The sequence below is a fragment of the Dermacentor silvarum genome, chromosome 4 (genome assembly GCF_013339745.2).
Source record: "Dermacentor silvarum isolate Dsil-2018 chromosome 4, BIME_Dsil_1.4, whole genome shotgun sequence".
Lineage (NCBI taxonomy): Eukaryota > Metazoa > Arthropoda > Arachnida > Ixodida > Ixodidae > Dermacentor > Dermacentor silvarum.
Window position 1 is genome coordinate 130,611,096 of NC_051157.2, and position 15,831 is coordinate 130,626,926.

The 15,831-nt window shown below is 43.8% G+C and overlaps 1 protein-coding gene across 4 annotated transcripts in view; it reads left to right on the plus strand.

Annotated features, from left to right (window-relative positions):
• The window catches only part of LOC119450627 (uncharacterized), an 85,052-nt gene extending 71,252 nt beyond the window's left edge, over positions 1-13,800 (plus strand). For 2 of the 4 annotated variants that reach the window (XM_049666080.1, XM_049666083.1), the window contains exons 8-10: positions 1,478-1,564; positions 4,569-7,890; positions 8,025-13,800. In XM_049666080.1, coding sequence (XP_049522037.1) covers positions 1,478-1,564; positions 4,569-4,622 — 141 coding nt within the window. In that variant the 3' untranslated portion in view covers positions 4,623-7,890; positions 8,025-13,800. Of the gene's footprint in view, positions 1-1,477; positions 1,565-4,568 lie in introns of all 4 variants that reach the window. The other 2 variants (XM_049666082.1, XM_049666081.1) reach the window with 2 other exon arrangements.
• The last annotated feature ends 2,031 nt before the right edge of the window (positions 13,801-15,831 follow it).

Sequence of the window (15,831 nt, forward strand, 5' to 3'; positions counted from 1 at the left end):
TGGCAATTTGAGTCCTTGAGCATAGTTAAAGGCACACAATCATTCTTTTGGACATGTTTCCGGTCCCCAGGGAGTCAAAAAATTGGACATTGACTGTATCTATAAAGAACACTGACCTAATAGCGCATCATATAATCGACTTTCCGTTAATTCAACCCTGACGGCACCAACGAAACTTATTGAATTATCCAGTGAGTCAAATTAAATAAGATGCAGAAAAAAAATTACAACACCCTCCTGATTCACTTCGCTTTCTATATGTCCAAAGTAGAAAACCAACGTAGAAATTACATTAAAGTTCCTGAACAAAGTAGAAATCACACGCTCACACTATTTTCTGGCAAGAAAATGATCAAAGGTATATGTGTTGCATCACGGCGGCCGGTTTTTTAAACTCGGCGTTGCAGCTGTACATCCATGTTATGTGGTATAGCATACGAACGCCACGAAGGCAGTTTTGGTTTCGTGTCCAATTGTACCACGCAGGCAATTTTCATCCCAATTTTTTCGTAAGAAGAACAGGTGCGTATTAGAATTGGGCAAATTCCTTAAGTCGACATTATGAGCTACGCTTAGTGTTTAGAAACCTTTCTAAGGCAGGCTGTAAATAAGCGTTTTCAACTGTAAATGAAGCGTTTTAACAGCATTCACTGTCCCCAAGCTCCATCGAGGCTGACGCTGCCACTAAAGCGGTCGCTATTGGGGTCACCGTAAGGGTCAGGTGCACACATGTGGACTGGTCAAGTTCAAATTATCCGGCGAATGCCAATTTCGGGATCAAAATAACGAAAATTTGATCCTATAGAAATGCATGGATGCCGGTGGGGATTGAACTATCGGAAAAATAATTAACCACTGTCTAATAAACATAAGCTACTGTATACGGTGGCTTCATTGATTTATTTGGTTTTCTATGATACAGTGATTCGGTATGTGCCACTGGGTGTGTGCTCATTCATGGCGAATTCTCCAAAATGGGTTTGTGCCACTGTGACAGAAGAGGTATAGAAGCCTTAAATGTTTTCACACATATGTGCCAATTTGACACGGGGTAATTAGAAGTTGTGATCATTGCGGTGCATAAGCATACAGTACGTGTGATTACACATCGCACAGGATGGAAGTGAACACAAATGTACACGTCGCCGTTAGTTGTATAACATTTATTTAACCTATTCACTAAAGCTTTGCTTCAAATAAACTCTAACAGGCGCATTGGACCTGCATAATTTTTAGTATTTTTCGTCGTGTTTCTGCTTCTGTGCTGCTACTTCTACATAAACGACATCACAAAAGGCACAACCCATTGAAAGCCTTTAGTGCTAGTCTGAACTGTACGGCATGTTCAGATTCAGGGGAAAATTCAGCTAACAGAGGTTTACTGTATATATTTTACTGACAATGCAGAATTCAGTGTATAAACAGTACGTGTGAATTTTCAAGTAGTACTGACAGTAGGCATGTGATGTATGTGCAGATCGAGCGCTTGAAGGAGGAGCAGAAGGTGACCGAGTCGCATATCATCCTCGAGCGTTGCCTGCAAGATGACACCTGGGTCAACCAGGTAAGTATTCTTGTTCTCGTTATCACGCACGGTATTATTCACGCACAGTGTACAGGTAAAAGCCTGCCAAAGCCCCATAACATATGTGCATGGCGTCTTCAGGTGGCCGTGGAGACCTTAAGCTTGTCTGTAAAAGTATTGTCAATTGCAGTACACTAATACTTCCTTAACTCCAACTCGCATATCTCGAAAAATCGGCGAAGTCGAAATTTTCTGCAGCACCGAACCATTCCCCATACATGCCATGTACTTATTGCCCTTTATCTCGAAGTATTTTTGGGCCAAATTGCGGAGATCTCGAAATCCTGACCGAGAGTGGAACAAAAGTTCCACCGCTAGACCGTTTAACAAGCTTCGCGTGAGGCTGCCGCACCTACCACAAAGCGGACGCTTTCCCTGAATGTTTCCCGAACTCGATAGTTTTATGAAAAGTGGTCGTTATATGAGCAATTCTTTGTATGGGAACTTGCCATTCAACATGCGCAAGAGGTAACACGGATGCTGGCATCGGCAGCTAGCGATTCGACACCAGTTTGGTCCAAAAATCGGATTTTCAATATCTTCATTTTTGTTCCCGGCACTTTCTAGCATCTAGCTGCAAGTTTCTGATAAAAGTATCAAGAACGAAATGCAACGTTGTAGCTCTTTCAAAACGACGCTCGGCCAGTTCCGATCACCTGCCATTTCGAAACTATGAGCGCAGCTGCCACCATGTTTTTTTTTTTTTTTTTCAAGGTGTGCTATATTTTACTTTCATTTCATTTCAGCGGGTCACGAGTCGATTCCGCACTTGATAGCTAAGTGTCCTAGTTGGCTGGAAGCTGAAACTACTGTGACATGCTAGCATTTTGCAAAGGTCTTGCTGTTACGGCTGCAGCATCAGTCATGCGCACGCCGAGAGACGTGAAGTTGCGTTTTTCATGTCACTTCAGTCGAAAAAGTACAAAGTTCGAAAGTTTGCGTGCACCATGGCACACCTTATCAGCAACAAAGTAAATAAACTAAGTGTTGATGAACTGTGGTCTCCCAATCGTGGCACAGTAACTGCCGACTCTTTGCAACTTTGCGTGGCAGCAGCGCGTTGTGCAGTGTTCACACCAACTCTGGCCGCGTGAATATCGACAAGATCAATAAGATAGCAACGCTTAAGCAGCCGTTGGTCAACGCAGTGCCGCGCAGAGAACTGCAGAAAAACTAAAGTGCCTGTAGTGCGCAATCTACAATGGACATCGAGGCACCCTACACTGTACTGCCTGGCCCTGAAGCATGCTGGAGGCATGCCTTGAAAGCGAGTGACTGTGCTCGCAGCTTCTGAGACCCACACTAGGCACTTGCTCATCGTGGCGGTTGTATATCTTCATCGCCGTTAAACTGGAGTACAGGGCATGCTGCCATGCGCCCAGTTTTTTTTTTTTTTTTAACAACAACAAAGTCTTTATTTTTTCTGTAACTTTACAGAAACGGTGACAGGAGCAAAAGGCATCAAGGCCTGACAGAGGCTCCTGCTCCGTTCAAAAAAAATTTGACAACAGCGACAGCTTTCATGTAGCACAAAAGTAAATACAACAACATCGTTTTAAGATATTGTAACAAACAAGACAGCTTTGTCGACTAACAGATTACGTGATAAATAAACACTAGAATTGAAATTAATCACTACTTCGTGACATGTGAGACATTGGTATTATGTAACATACACTCGATATAAACATAAAGATACATCACAAATTGTCAACATAATAACCAGGGTGGAATGAATACTAAGATTGTACGGTGTTAGATCTTTAAACAGCATGAAGAACATATATAAAATATAACAGGTGCAAGCAACAAAAATTAACATGTAATTACAGCACGCATTAGATATATAATAGGAAGTGAAAATAATCAGTTATATTCGATTTCTTTTTCAATTAACAAGACCTTGAAAGATTTCTTAGTAAGCATACTGTACTCTGTAGATCCCAGACGATTCAGCAAGGCCGAGATTTGATAGGTTACATGATGTCTGCCATAATTGGTTCTCGTCCGCGTAACTCGAAAAGCTTTCCTACGTAGTGGATACTGATTTTGCGATTGTGACCCTTGGACATCAGAAAGTTTATTATCTTTTATATATTGTAATAACTTATAATAGTAAATTTGGGAGGCCTTTAATAGGTCATGTTTTATAAACAAAGGCTCTGTTCTCAAGTGTTGTGGCCTTCCGTGATAATTTTCGAAAAATCTCAGCACTCTCTTTTGTAATATAATAAGTTTATTGTAGTTCTGCGTATATGTAGTGCCCCATACTAATATACAATACGAAAGCCTAGAATAAAATAATGAATAATATAGCACTCTCTTTAACCAAACAGGTATAATGTCACTTATTTTAAAGAAACAACCTGTAATTTTGCTAAGCTCTGCTGTAAGGTTAATAACATGGGTATTCCAGGATAGGTCCTCTCTAAACCCTAGTTCGTTCGCGCTTCTGTGCTTTGAAACATTCCATACGCCTTCCTTTTACCGTGACCTGGTTGAAGTGTTCATTGTAACAGTACGGCACTTTTGAAGATGTTCACAATATCTGGACAGAGTTCCAGTAGGCAAGGTCGGAAAATCATAAATCTAGTGAGATGTGGTCGTTATAACCGATAAATCGCTATACATATCTGGAATCGTCGCGACTGTAGCAGGAAAAATCTGGAACAGTGACTTTCGCTGAGAAAGTCACTGTGACCTAATCATGTGTAGCTTGCCAGTCTCTGCTGATCCAGGTTGGCTGCTGCTTGTATGCCACATAGGTGTGTGTGTGTGTGTGTGTGTGTGTGTGTGTGTGTGTGTGTGGTGTGTGTGTGTGTGTGTGTGTGTGTGTGTGTGTGTGTGTGTGTGTGTGTGTGCAACAGAATGTGTGTGCTTAGGGGGCAAACTTGAGAAATTTTCACCTTAAACTGTTCCCATGCCAGTGGCTTGCATGACTGCACATGTCATTCTGTGAAACCTTTTTGCTCACTTTCTGCAGATGTACGCTGACCTGCAGAAGCTGTGGCGGACATGCGCACTCGGGTCCAGTTGACCGGCTTATTCATCCACCGGCTGCCGCCGGCTTCTCTGGATTTCCCTGTCCAGTGTCGTCATTGCTCCCGAGGCCTCCTCCTCCTTTAACGACACACAGCGCGCGCTTTTTGTGTACAGTCATTTCCTTTATTTTTTTTTTCTTTGTATTTTCACTTCTCTCATGCCTTTCTCCCTTTCCCTGGGAAAGGGGGTGAAGCTTTCCCCTAGACCTTCCCTCATGGCCCTAACTTTTTTGCCCTGTTCTCCCCATTGTCGTCCGGGCAAGCGTCCCTCAGCTTAGTAGGAGCAGCACCTTGGTTCTTCTTGTCTGCCCCTTGCACCGTTTCAGTGGCAGTAATGACTGCCGACAATGCACGCTGCAAAGTAACGCACTCTGAGTAAAGATAAAGCGATGACTCTTCAAGCAAGTATTTTCCGAGTGCTTGGGAGCCTTATATCGTAGGGCTAGTTGACTTTGTGGGGCAAGCCAGCACAAGCAAGGGCAGACTTGAACTTATGTGAGGGCAGCCCTGTTCACTTGGGTATTTGTGGCAGTCTTCCTTTGAGAATAGGTTTTGCAGGAACCAGTTGGGTTCTGCCTTCATTCCCATCTTGTTTGTTGCTGCGCTCCTTTCATTATGTACTTCTGTCACGCTGCATTTAGTCAAGACGCAATGTGGCAGCAGCGGTGTGCTTTGCATTTGGCACGTATTGTTTGTTTGATCCGTGCTCTAGCTTGACTGGATGGCACAAATCAGTAGAGTGGGGACGACATCAAAAGATGTCTTGGGAAGAGTAACTCTTCTTTAGCATCTGTGCAAGTTGGTGGTCAGATTAACATGACGTAAAGAAATGAAACACGAAGCAAAGGGGGTGGTGTGGACATAGCCTGGGGTTGTAGTTGCAACAACAAAACCCGTTTGTATCATCCTCACTTCCGAAATTAGTTCAAGAGGTACGGCAACTTCACTGCTTGTTTCACCGCTGCGGAAAAGTGGCGTCTGCAGCTTCTGCACTTGCTAGAAGTAGTAGCACGGTCCTTATGCAGGAAGGAGGCACTGGGCTTGTCGTGCATGAGCACAAGACCGGGACCGTAGCTGCTGGGAACCAGTGAACCGAGTGCTGAAGCTGTATTTTGTGCAGGTCACTGTCTGGGGGAGTTTCACTTCTGCATGATGCAGGATCTAGTACAATGACTCACTAGAGTGATAGACTTCGTATTCACTGTTTATCAGATCCTCCGAGAACGCATGACATACAGAGCAACTCTTGGTCACGTCATGTGATCTCGGTGGCCATGTCTGGCTTGATCCAGTGAATGCGCCTCAAAAGTGATGCCCCCCAAAAACGGTGGCCAAGTATACTGCTCTAGGGCCAAAGCCGAAAGCAGACCAGGGCAACCATGACAGTGGAATGCCTGTTGTCTTTTTTAGCCACTAGTCGGTGCCAGCTTGAAACAGGCTTTGGAGCCTCCCAGGGTGTTCGTGACGTTGGGTGTCTGCGCCATATTTGAGTTTGGTCACTCGAGCGTTTTTGGAACAAGGCACAAAGTGCTAGGGATGTGTATTTCTCCCGAGCCCCGCCTTCTTTTTGTGGGATTCAGTTGTGTCTGCAAGGACCACCAAAAATGGGCCAGTAGCCTGTCTGCCGCAGTTGTTTCTGACACCTAGAGTCAAGCACCCTCCTGCCCCGCTTTCTTCATCGCACAACACTCGTCCGCCTTACTCCTCTTGCTCTTGGAAGGTTGTTCTCGATTGTCGCAGCACCGTTCCTCCTTGGGCACAGCTGCATTGCCATAGAAGCCAGCGTTTACTGCAGTTACTAGTGTGAAGAAATGGCACAAGAACAAAAATAGTAATAACAATTTGAAAGGTTTTGCAGTGCTTTCATAACTTAAATGTAAAAGAACAAAGGACAGAATGGGTCGGGTTCTTTCCACAGTGGTCGTAGCATTTAGGGCATGAGCAAAAGACCCTTAACACACTAGGCCGTGTGGCACTGTGGGATGAAATTCTAAAATAAAAGTGGCACCTCTTCCACTGCCATATCATTGTTCAATGTAAACTCGTTTTGTCAGAAGCCGACTGCTGACTTATTTTATTTTCATCTTAGACGGGGAGTAACTTTTCAATATTTCCCTGTTCTCGTTGGAAAGAATTAGGTCAGTGATGGCAATTTTCCTCATGTTGCAAGTATTCCACTCCTCTATGTGTTAGGATCCAACATTCTTTTAACACTGATCATATTACTGTCTAGGCCTTTTTGTTATAATGTGTCACCTTTTGACTAGTAAAAGGTGGCTGCTTAATGTGAGCTTCTGATCTGATTTAATCGAGACTGAAGCACGTAGAAGAATGGCAGCTTAGATATTCTATCAAAGGCACGATTTTTCAAGCTAACCCTGGGCCTCTGTGTGTGTTCTTTCTTTGTTATTCGACGCTGCAATTATTCTCATCAATATTGGCGGTTATTGCCAGCCCAAATTTGTCATAGTGGATTGCTGATTGTATTCTATATAGTGTACAAAGTGCACAGTTGAACATCATTTTAATGAAGTCCCACACATACAAAGGTACCTGTTTTATATCCGCTAATCCCACATTTGTTATATGCTTGTCTTGGCAAAGAAACATTTTAGATTTACTTTATTATATCCTATAATTTGTTATATCTACAGTCTATATATCGAGATTTGACTGTACCGCAAAAGAACTTTTGAGAATTCGGCTGTGCTTGGTTTGAAATTGTTCTCTCCTTGAAGCGGGGGCATTTACACTATACTCTATTTATTGAAACATGGGACATTTTGGAATCTTGGATTTTGTTGTTTCTTTCATGCAGCTTGTGATGTCAAACAGATGGTCTCTATTCTCTCTGTTGCTGCTTTTTGTGAAAGCATGCTTTTGACTGTTAGACACGGCTGCTTTGGTGGTTTGCGGGTCAGTAGATGAATTGCTTATTTAAAGGGTCACTAACAGGAAACCGACTAGGCTCGCAAGGTTTGTTCATGGCTTAATCCACATTTCTAGGGCGGAATGAAGTGAAGAAAAAAAAATTAAGCTACACCCAATTTTTTTTCGTGCTTGTATTTCGTGTCCAAACACAGGATTCACTGCGCTTTTGCGTATTTGGGTACATTTTGTGCGGGGAAAGGTGTCTACAGACGTTGCTAGTTTGTGTTTTTAGTTTGTGGATACAAATCAATTCATTCTGCTTTCTGTATTTCGTGTCCAAACACAGGATGCACTGTGCTTTTGCGCATTAGGGTACATTTTGTGTGGGGAAAGGTGTCTACAGACGTTGCTAGTTTGCGTTTTTAGTTTCTGGATACAAATCAATTCATTCTGCTTTCTGTATTTCGTGTCCAAACACAAGATGCACTGCACTTTTGCGTATTTGGTTACATTTTGTGTGGGGAAAGGTGTCTACAGATGTTGCTAGTTTGTGTTTTTAGTTTCTGGATACAAATCAATTCATTCTGCTTTGGTTTATACCCAGCTTTTTTATTTTTGTTTTGCTACGGATATACAGATTTATTGAAAATTGCATGTTGAATATTTGAAAATTACCACAATTTTGCCAGTTCATCCGCATTACCTTCACCTCACGTATGCTTTGCTTGCGAACCGTCTTATGGTGTATAAAAGTCAACAAAAGACTGACAATTAACTTATAGCACTATTTTATCACCAGTTCTGAGATTGTGCCACCTCGCTTGTTAACATTTAGCTTATTTTGTCCCACTGCCTGAAGTGGAGGCGTTTTGGGAAAATAATACATGTATAATATTTGCATATTTTGGAGGCGAATATCCGTAACGGTGCTAGCCTTAGGATGCCTGTTAAACAGACTCGCCTTGAGAATTGGCTGGCTTCATTTCTGCCGTTGAAGTGGTGTGTGGCCTGAAGTTAAATCATCAAAAAAAGCTTATTAGAGGAATTTTGAGGATTTAGGTTATTGTGCATTGTGACATGTCATGCGGGTGGTGATCATGTGTCGTGAGCATTGCAGTTGGAGTATGAAAATTGCTTTATCTGACAGGGGTAATGTTCAAAGATTTTTAAAAAAAAAACGGAATTATATAGCCTATTAAAACAAAACTAAAACACAGGTGGTAGAAGTGTTGCACCTTAGGAAATGTTAGCTTAACCACATGGCTTCCTTTGGTGTCCTTTTAACATACCACCTCAATGTTGTGGTGTCATTTTTAGTGTTGTGGGGTGAAACATTGTTCTGTGGGTGGACACACAATACCATTAGCTGTACCTGTGTGCTTGTAGATAGCCTTTTGACAATGCCTTGAGGCAAGCAGCTGTGGTTTCCAGGAAAATTTTGCTTGAAGCAGTATTATATTGCCTAGCATGGAGCATGTGTTGTTTGCATGTGTTGTTTCAATCGTGGCAGTTCAACTGCTGCAGAAAATTTGTAAGGAATGCTGTTATTGAATGAGGGCATTCTCCCATGCACTTCATTTCTAAACGATAGCTGTTTTCTCCAAGGCTTCATTAGGAGCCAAGCGAAAGGCCTTTCAGTCGTGCAGGTGTGTTTCCAATTCTTCCAAACCAGTACTTGTGCTTTGCATTGTGGCTGCTTTAGTGGCTTGAGTAGCAGTATGTATGTTCAGAGGAGATTCTCGATGTTGATAATGTGAATGCTGTGTGCCCATTTCACTACAACTTTTTCAAGATGGCATTTCCTTTGCTATAGGAACACAAGCCAACCCTCATTAATTGCACCCAGTTTTCTTGTGTCACTCTGTCTTGCATGCGCAACCGTGGAGGGGCGGAGCAGTTTGCAGTGCAGTTCTCTCGACTTCTCACTGTTGTAAAAAGAGTAAAACAAACGGGCTGTGCAGACCACTGTGAAATAATCTGCTTAATCCTGTTTGTTTCATGTGCTACTGTCGATGCACGGTCATGTAGCAGTGGAGAGTTCTGGCATATAGCTTCGACTGTGTGTTACTGGCACTGTTTTGGTTACTTGCCAGCGGTGCTGAGTGGGTGCAGAGCGCAACTTATCTAGTACCTGTGCTCCGTGTCAGGCATCGGACAGTCCCTTCAGCGATAGGAACGAAAAGAATGTTTATAGCCGGCACTGGCTTATCTAGCCTTGCACTGTGCTCAGGGAACTGCATCACGTGTATGAAATTTTGCGTCCTAAATGGAAATTCCTTGAACTCTAATTTATCCAAAATTTAGGTTTCTTGAGCGTGTAGTTGCCCGGCTGTTTACAACAGAAGTTTGCGATATTTGGCAATCTTCTAAAGCAAATTATACAAAATGTCAAAATTCAACATTATTTTGCTGCATCTAGGAAATAGATAAATATGTCCTAAAGCTGTAGAGCAAACCGTAATGCAGTAAATGTGGTAGTTTCTTTAAATATGGTCACAACTTAGACAAAGTTCGCAAAAACCATGTATCTCATGCTTGTTCTTGAACATTTATTTCTAAATCACATGAATCAATTTCTTTATATTATATATAGTCGGAATCTACAAGAATTAAGCTTTTTTATGGTATATATGACAACTTTATATCCTAAGTGGAAGAGCCACAACAGTTGCTCCAAAAGTACTGAAAACGGAGGGCTCGTGCCGCCGGAGTGGGACCGCCACGTTAACAGCACACAAAGCTGGCAGCAACAGTAAACAGTAACAGTAACAGCGGAGCACCAGCAGTATGCTAAAGCTCACTAATGTGCGTTGCCTTACAGTGATGTGTAGTACTTTGTATTTGGCAGATTGGGACTTTGAATTTACTGCTGCTATTTGTCACTTCTTGCCATTTATCTGATGCTTAATATTTTTTGTTAAATTAGTTTTTCTCTTGTTATATATATATATATTGTTGTTTAGGATGTTTTTACTTTCTGTTTTGAAATAGCAGTTGCACATATTCGCTCACACAATGGTTGAAATGGACATCCCTGATGTTTTTTTTTTTTTTTCTGTCCTTGGTTGCAACACAGAGGAGGTTTGTGGAGCAACCGGTTTGTTTGTGCACTATGTGCAAAGGAGTAACTGCGTGACTACTGTGTTTGGTTAAGTCTTGCTTGGCCCCTCTGGTGTGGTAAAGTATAGTTCACGAAGTGCAGGCATTGGATCCACACAGCCATTGCCCCGGGTGCTTTGTGCATTCTTGTGAGCCACTGCGTCTGATCTGTTGTGCGTATTGATATTGCATGCACGGGGCTAACCATTTCTCCACAGTGCTGAATTTCGAGGAGGCAGTTGAACAAAGAAGAATGTTTCGTACGTTGGGGAAATGCAGCCAAAGGACAGGACAGATGTCAATGCTTCTGTCTGATTACTGTCAGTTGTTTAGCTAACTGCAGCCTTTCTCTTTATTGCCTGCTGCCATGTGGCAGGTAATGCAGAGAGGTTATGTGCAACATGACCTCTGAGATGGTGTGTTCGCGCGCTCCCAAGTCATACATTGGCCATTGTGACAGCCATCACTTTGCGGGAAGTGACAGAAATGGATCACATGCCCAGCAATTGCCACTATTAGAGGCCATGCCTTTCTGCCTCTCATTGTCTGCTGTGCAAAAGCAGGCGCAACACGTTTTGCCGGGTAGGTGTGGCAAACAGCAGAAATGAGTCGTCTTTTCTTCCCGCACTTCAAGGCAGTTTGCATGCCAACTGTAACATGGGTACCTTGACAGACAGGGCAGAATGATGCTGTAAGCGTATACCATTGAGGTGCTTTGGGTTGTTTTTCGTGGGGGGAAAGCTTACGCATGCAACTTAGTCATGTGGTGTCCATAAACTCCGAGCAGCTTGCGCACTATGCCTCAATGAGACCATGCCGAGGACAGCAACTTGCTTACCCAGCAGCGTGCATACCTTATTCCCCATGTTGCATCACTCTCTTCAGCTTGGCTTCTTTACTGACCTCTCTGCGGGCTGTGTTTTACAAGACAAGACTTAACATGCTGAAATCATAGGTTTGTGCTCATCACTGTTTGGACAAGCAGCTTCAGTTTTACATCACTTCTGCAATTTTGGTAGAGCATGCTTAACAGCATTGAGTGCCATCGTTTAAAACTGGTAGGATTGCCTCTCGTTTAGTAGCTATTTATGGCTTGAGCTCTATGTAGTGGGGACATTTCTGTGAGCATTTATTCTGTTCAGTTTCGTGTTGGGGGTTCCACAATTTCTGCAAAGTGAAGTGAGATGATGCCTTATTTCGAGGCAAATTATTGAGATAAAGTACATTGAGACATATTCAGTAACGCTGCCTGCCCATTGCGTTAGTCAAGGGCAGCATTTTTTTATCGAACTTGAGATCCTGCAGCTCTGCACTGAAATTGTTGACACCAAGACTGCAAAACTGGTAAAATATTGCTTAGTGCCTTGTCACCAGGTGACGCCCCTGTCTCAGTTTAACGAGGGTACCAGCACAGCATAGGACTGCAGTTTAGGGCCTCGTGTGATTGCATTTAGACACAAACTTGTAGACTTTTACCGGTTGGCTTTTTGATCTGGTCAGTGCAATGCTTCCAAAGGGAGGCGCAGACCTGCAGTTCAGTAGTGACTGAAAGTTTTGGAAAGTGCGTGCAGCCATGGTGTAGTGGTTTTGCCAAATCAGTTCGGCGAAAGCCTGCAAGGTGGAGGAAAGTACACAAAACGAAAAAATTTACACCCACCCGTACGATAGCACAAAACTATGTACAAAGGAAACCCCTATGGCTTTCTTCAGAAAGGTTTCTCAGTTGGAAGGAAAGTATTCATCTTGGTCCAGGATTTGAACCCGGGACGAATGCCATTCTGGGGCGTTTTCTTTTGTAGCTTCGTGCTATAATTTGGGTGGATGTCAATTCCTCCCTTCAGTGAAGTGGTTTACATGATTAAAGATACATTTAAAAAATTAAAATATGGGGTTTTACATGCCAAAACCACAATCTGATTATGAGGCACGCCGTAGTGGGGGACTCCGGAAATTCGGACCACCTGGGGAAAGATACATTTGACTGCAGTTGTGCGATTAGCTTGGGAAGAAGAAGCTGACCCTGAAGACTCCATGCCACACAGATTTACATTTCTTGTAATACAGCCATGTTAGGTATGGCTGACGACACTAGCGACCTCTATCCTGTCTTTATGGCCGCATTTCGTTCATACTGCGCTCAGCTTGTTTTCTCCACAGCATGGACTCTACACTTGCCCCCCTCACAACAGGAGATTTGTTGCTGCCACCAGAGTGTCCTAGCTTAGTGTGATCGCATTTTCTTGCTCGCACGTTTGTGACTTAGCACCAGTCATCTTGTGAGTCTGGACGCTTCTTTTAGAAGTCCTGTGCATGTGAAAACGTGGCTGCGAGACATTGTGTACATAAGAGTGGCAGAAGTGATTTGTAAGCTTTGTTTTCAAGCCTTTTCCTGTCTTGGCTGCCGATTAGTAGCGATACTGATTGAACTTGTCTACTGTGCAGTGTTAACTGAACAATTTTGATTGTGTGGGGCACTCCCTGCTGAAAAAAAAAAATATATATATATATATATAAGGGCATTTTGTGAAGCAGTGGCTCGTTACTTGCCAAGGGTGGCTGTAGGGTTGCTCCGCCTGCTCTAATAACGCCAGTTGCACTTTGTTTTTATTTGTCATGTTTTCGCTGTTGACTGCATGTGGAAATTGCATGAGCTGCTATGCAATTTTGATTTTCTTTCCTGCTAGATGGCTTCACTGCATCGAACTGGCGAGAAGGCATTGCCTGCCCTTGGCTATTTTATTGATTGTAGTCCCGTGGATTTTTATGCAAGCAATGCTTTATTTCTCATGATTGCTGTATTTGCTCACAGTATTTGCCTATTTTGCACTGCCGCATTCAGTGAGAAAGTGCTTTTCATGAGCATCCCACTAGCTGTTTTAACGTTTGTTTGCCATGCCTCACCTTGGCTATGCTGTCTGTGGTGCTCGTTTTTTTTTTCTTGATGAATGACAGTCGAGAATGGCCTGCCTCGCCTCTTTGTGCCACCTGTGGGCAGCATCGAAGGTGCCGAGAAACCTCGTCTTTATCTCTTTTCGCCAACTTTGTTCTGCATTTTAGCCTTGCGGAGGCATCTATGTCACATCATGGTCAAGAGTGTACTTGTACAAGTGATTCTACTGATGTTCATTTTTTTAACCATGCTGTACTTTTTTTTTTTAGGCCAGTAGTGGTCAGGGGGAATAAAGCATGTCACATAGTCCCATTTATGCTTTGATGTATTTTAATGCTTGTGTTCGTGTGTAGTGCTAGTTCTCTTTCTCAAGGATTGCACGAGGAGATTTAAAAAACCAATTTCTGGAGTGTAAGCTCCCACAGCTTCTTACCAGCGGAGGTGAAGGCAGCGCTTGCTGCCTACTTCACCTCAGAAGTAGAGCCTTGTTGGCTGAAGTCCGCTCACATATCAAGGGCTTTTGCTCAGTTAATGTAAATGCGAGTCTAATTAGAGAAGAGCTGGGTGTTCCCGACGAAAGTGTTATTTTCGGCTGAGTATTAATGATGTGTTCTGCAATAAAATTTGCCAGCAGTTTCAGGCTTCATGCCAAAACCACTAACATAAAGGTACTTGTCGACCAGTATCTTGTACGACAGAATTGGCCGTCTTAAACTCTGGGGGAGTGTGAGGAAAGTGGTTGTTCACTATAAGCTAACGTTTTATCGCGCCCCTTCTCGGATGGCGTCGGTCCGGCTTCACTTAGGGAGATATACGCTCCAGATTTTTTTTTTTTTTTAAACCTTTGGGATTGCAGTTCTGCGAGTCGAGGATTAATGTTTTTAGTGATGTCAACCTTGGCCTGACGAGACAGGTTTCAAAGAAAACCTTGAACAAGTTCCAACGAGTGCTTCAAATCTACAATGGTGATATCGTGCTTAAAGGGGCTTATCGCTGTTAAGAAAGTTGGACCGCACGCCCCCCCCCGATCGTGGAAGCCACGGAACACCATCAACGTGCTTAACAGGCTTGGCGACCATGGCGCGCCGACTTCTGCTAATGCACTGCTGCTATTGGGTGGGACCATGTGACGTAATGAGAGATTGAAATGTACATCTCAAGGCCGTGAAAATTGGAGTGGAGGGTAACTCTTATTTTGCTCGTATTTTTTATGTTCACTGACCGATAAACTTTGGTTTGTGTGGGTCAACTTTCGTTATTCATTTTGCTCTGTGTTCTATCCTTGGAAGATATAAAAAAATTGCTGGAGTGGAAGGGACTCTCTTCAAGTAGCGAAGGCAGCGCCGCCATATTGTGGTGGGCAGAAAGCTCACGGCTGCCGGATTGTTTGCAGCGACTGCAGTGCGCAGTGATTTTTCCTGGACAAAGGTGCCTCTGCAGCACCTTCGTATGCATGCAGCCCGATTGCTACTAGCATGGTTCAATCCTGCGTGTTGGATGGACCACGCTCGCCACCCCAAATTTCAAGTTGGGCCACGTCCAAATTTCAGTGAGCCCATCCCCAACTTCAAGTTGGGCCATCCCCAAATTTCTGCACACGATATCCTACGCGGCCGGTTTCTTACCCACCACGCGATGGCCGCCGGCGACTTCACTGACCTCTAATGGTAGGTGTAAGCGGCTTCCACTCCAGCAATTTATATCTTGCTAGGTTCTATCGCATGCCGAGAATAGATCTAGAGCAAATATGGTGGCCTAAAACGGCGTTGCGGTATAGTGTAGTTGTGGGGCCCCTTATAGCGCCCGTCACCAGGTTTGTTTATTGAAGACAGAAAAGCGTGACGTGTAGATCACGTGGTGGCTATCGTGTCTGCAAACTATCGGACGTCATGCACGGCACGTAAACAGCTGAAATTTCATGCAAAGGCCCACACCCTCTTCATTGCTGAGTCCGACCAACGTACGTGACACTTCAATAAGAATATCTGTACCAATACATAGTTTGCACGTGACGTCATATCCGCCGCCTGCCCCGACCGTCGGCCATCGCTAGGCACCTCGCTACTAGCCGCTGGCCCGCTGCGCTTGTGTTCGGCGCTCGCTTCTACGTGTACGCGCCGCATGTTTGCTGTCGTGAAAGCTTTGCGATGGTAATAGTAAGGAGCCCTGATTTTTGCCCTTCCTACACGGACGAGCTTGTAGGGCCGACGCGGGCTCGCTACAAAGAAAAGGTCGGAATGTGTGACGTCGTGGACCCATACTAGCTGCACGTTGGCGTGGATACCAGTTCAGACCCCGAGGTGCTCCCGGCCACGACGTGCGTGGAAAATTATTGTACGGTCCAC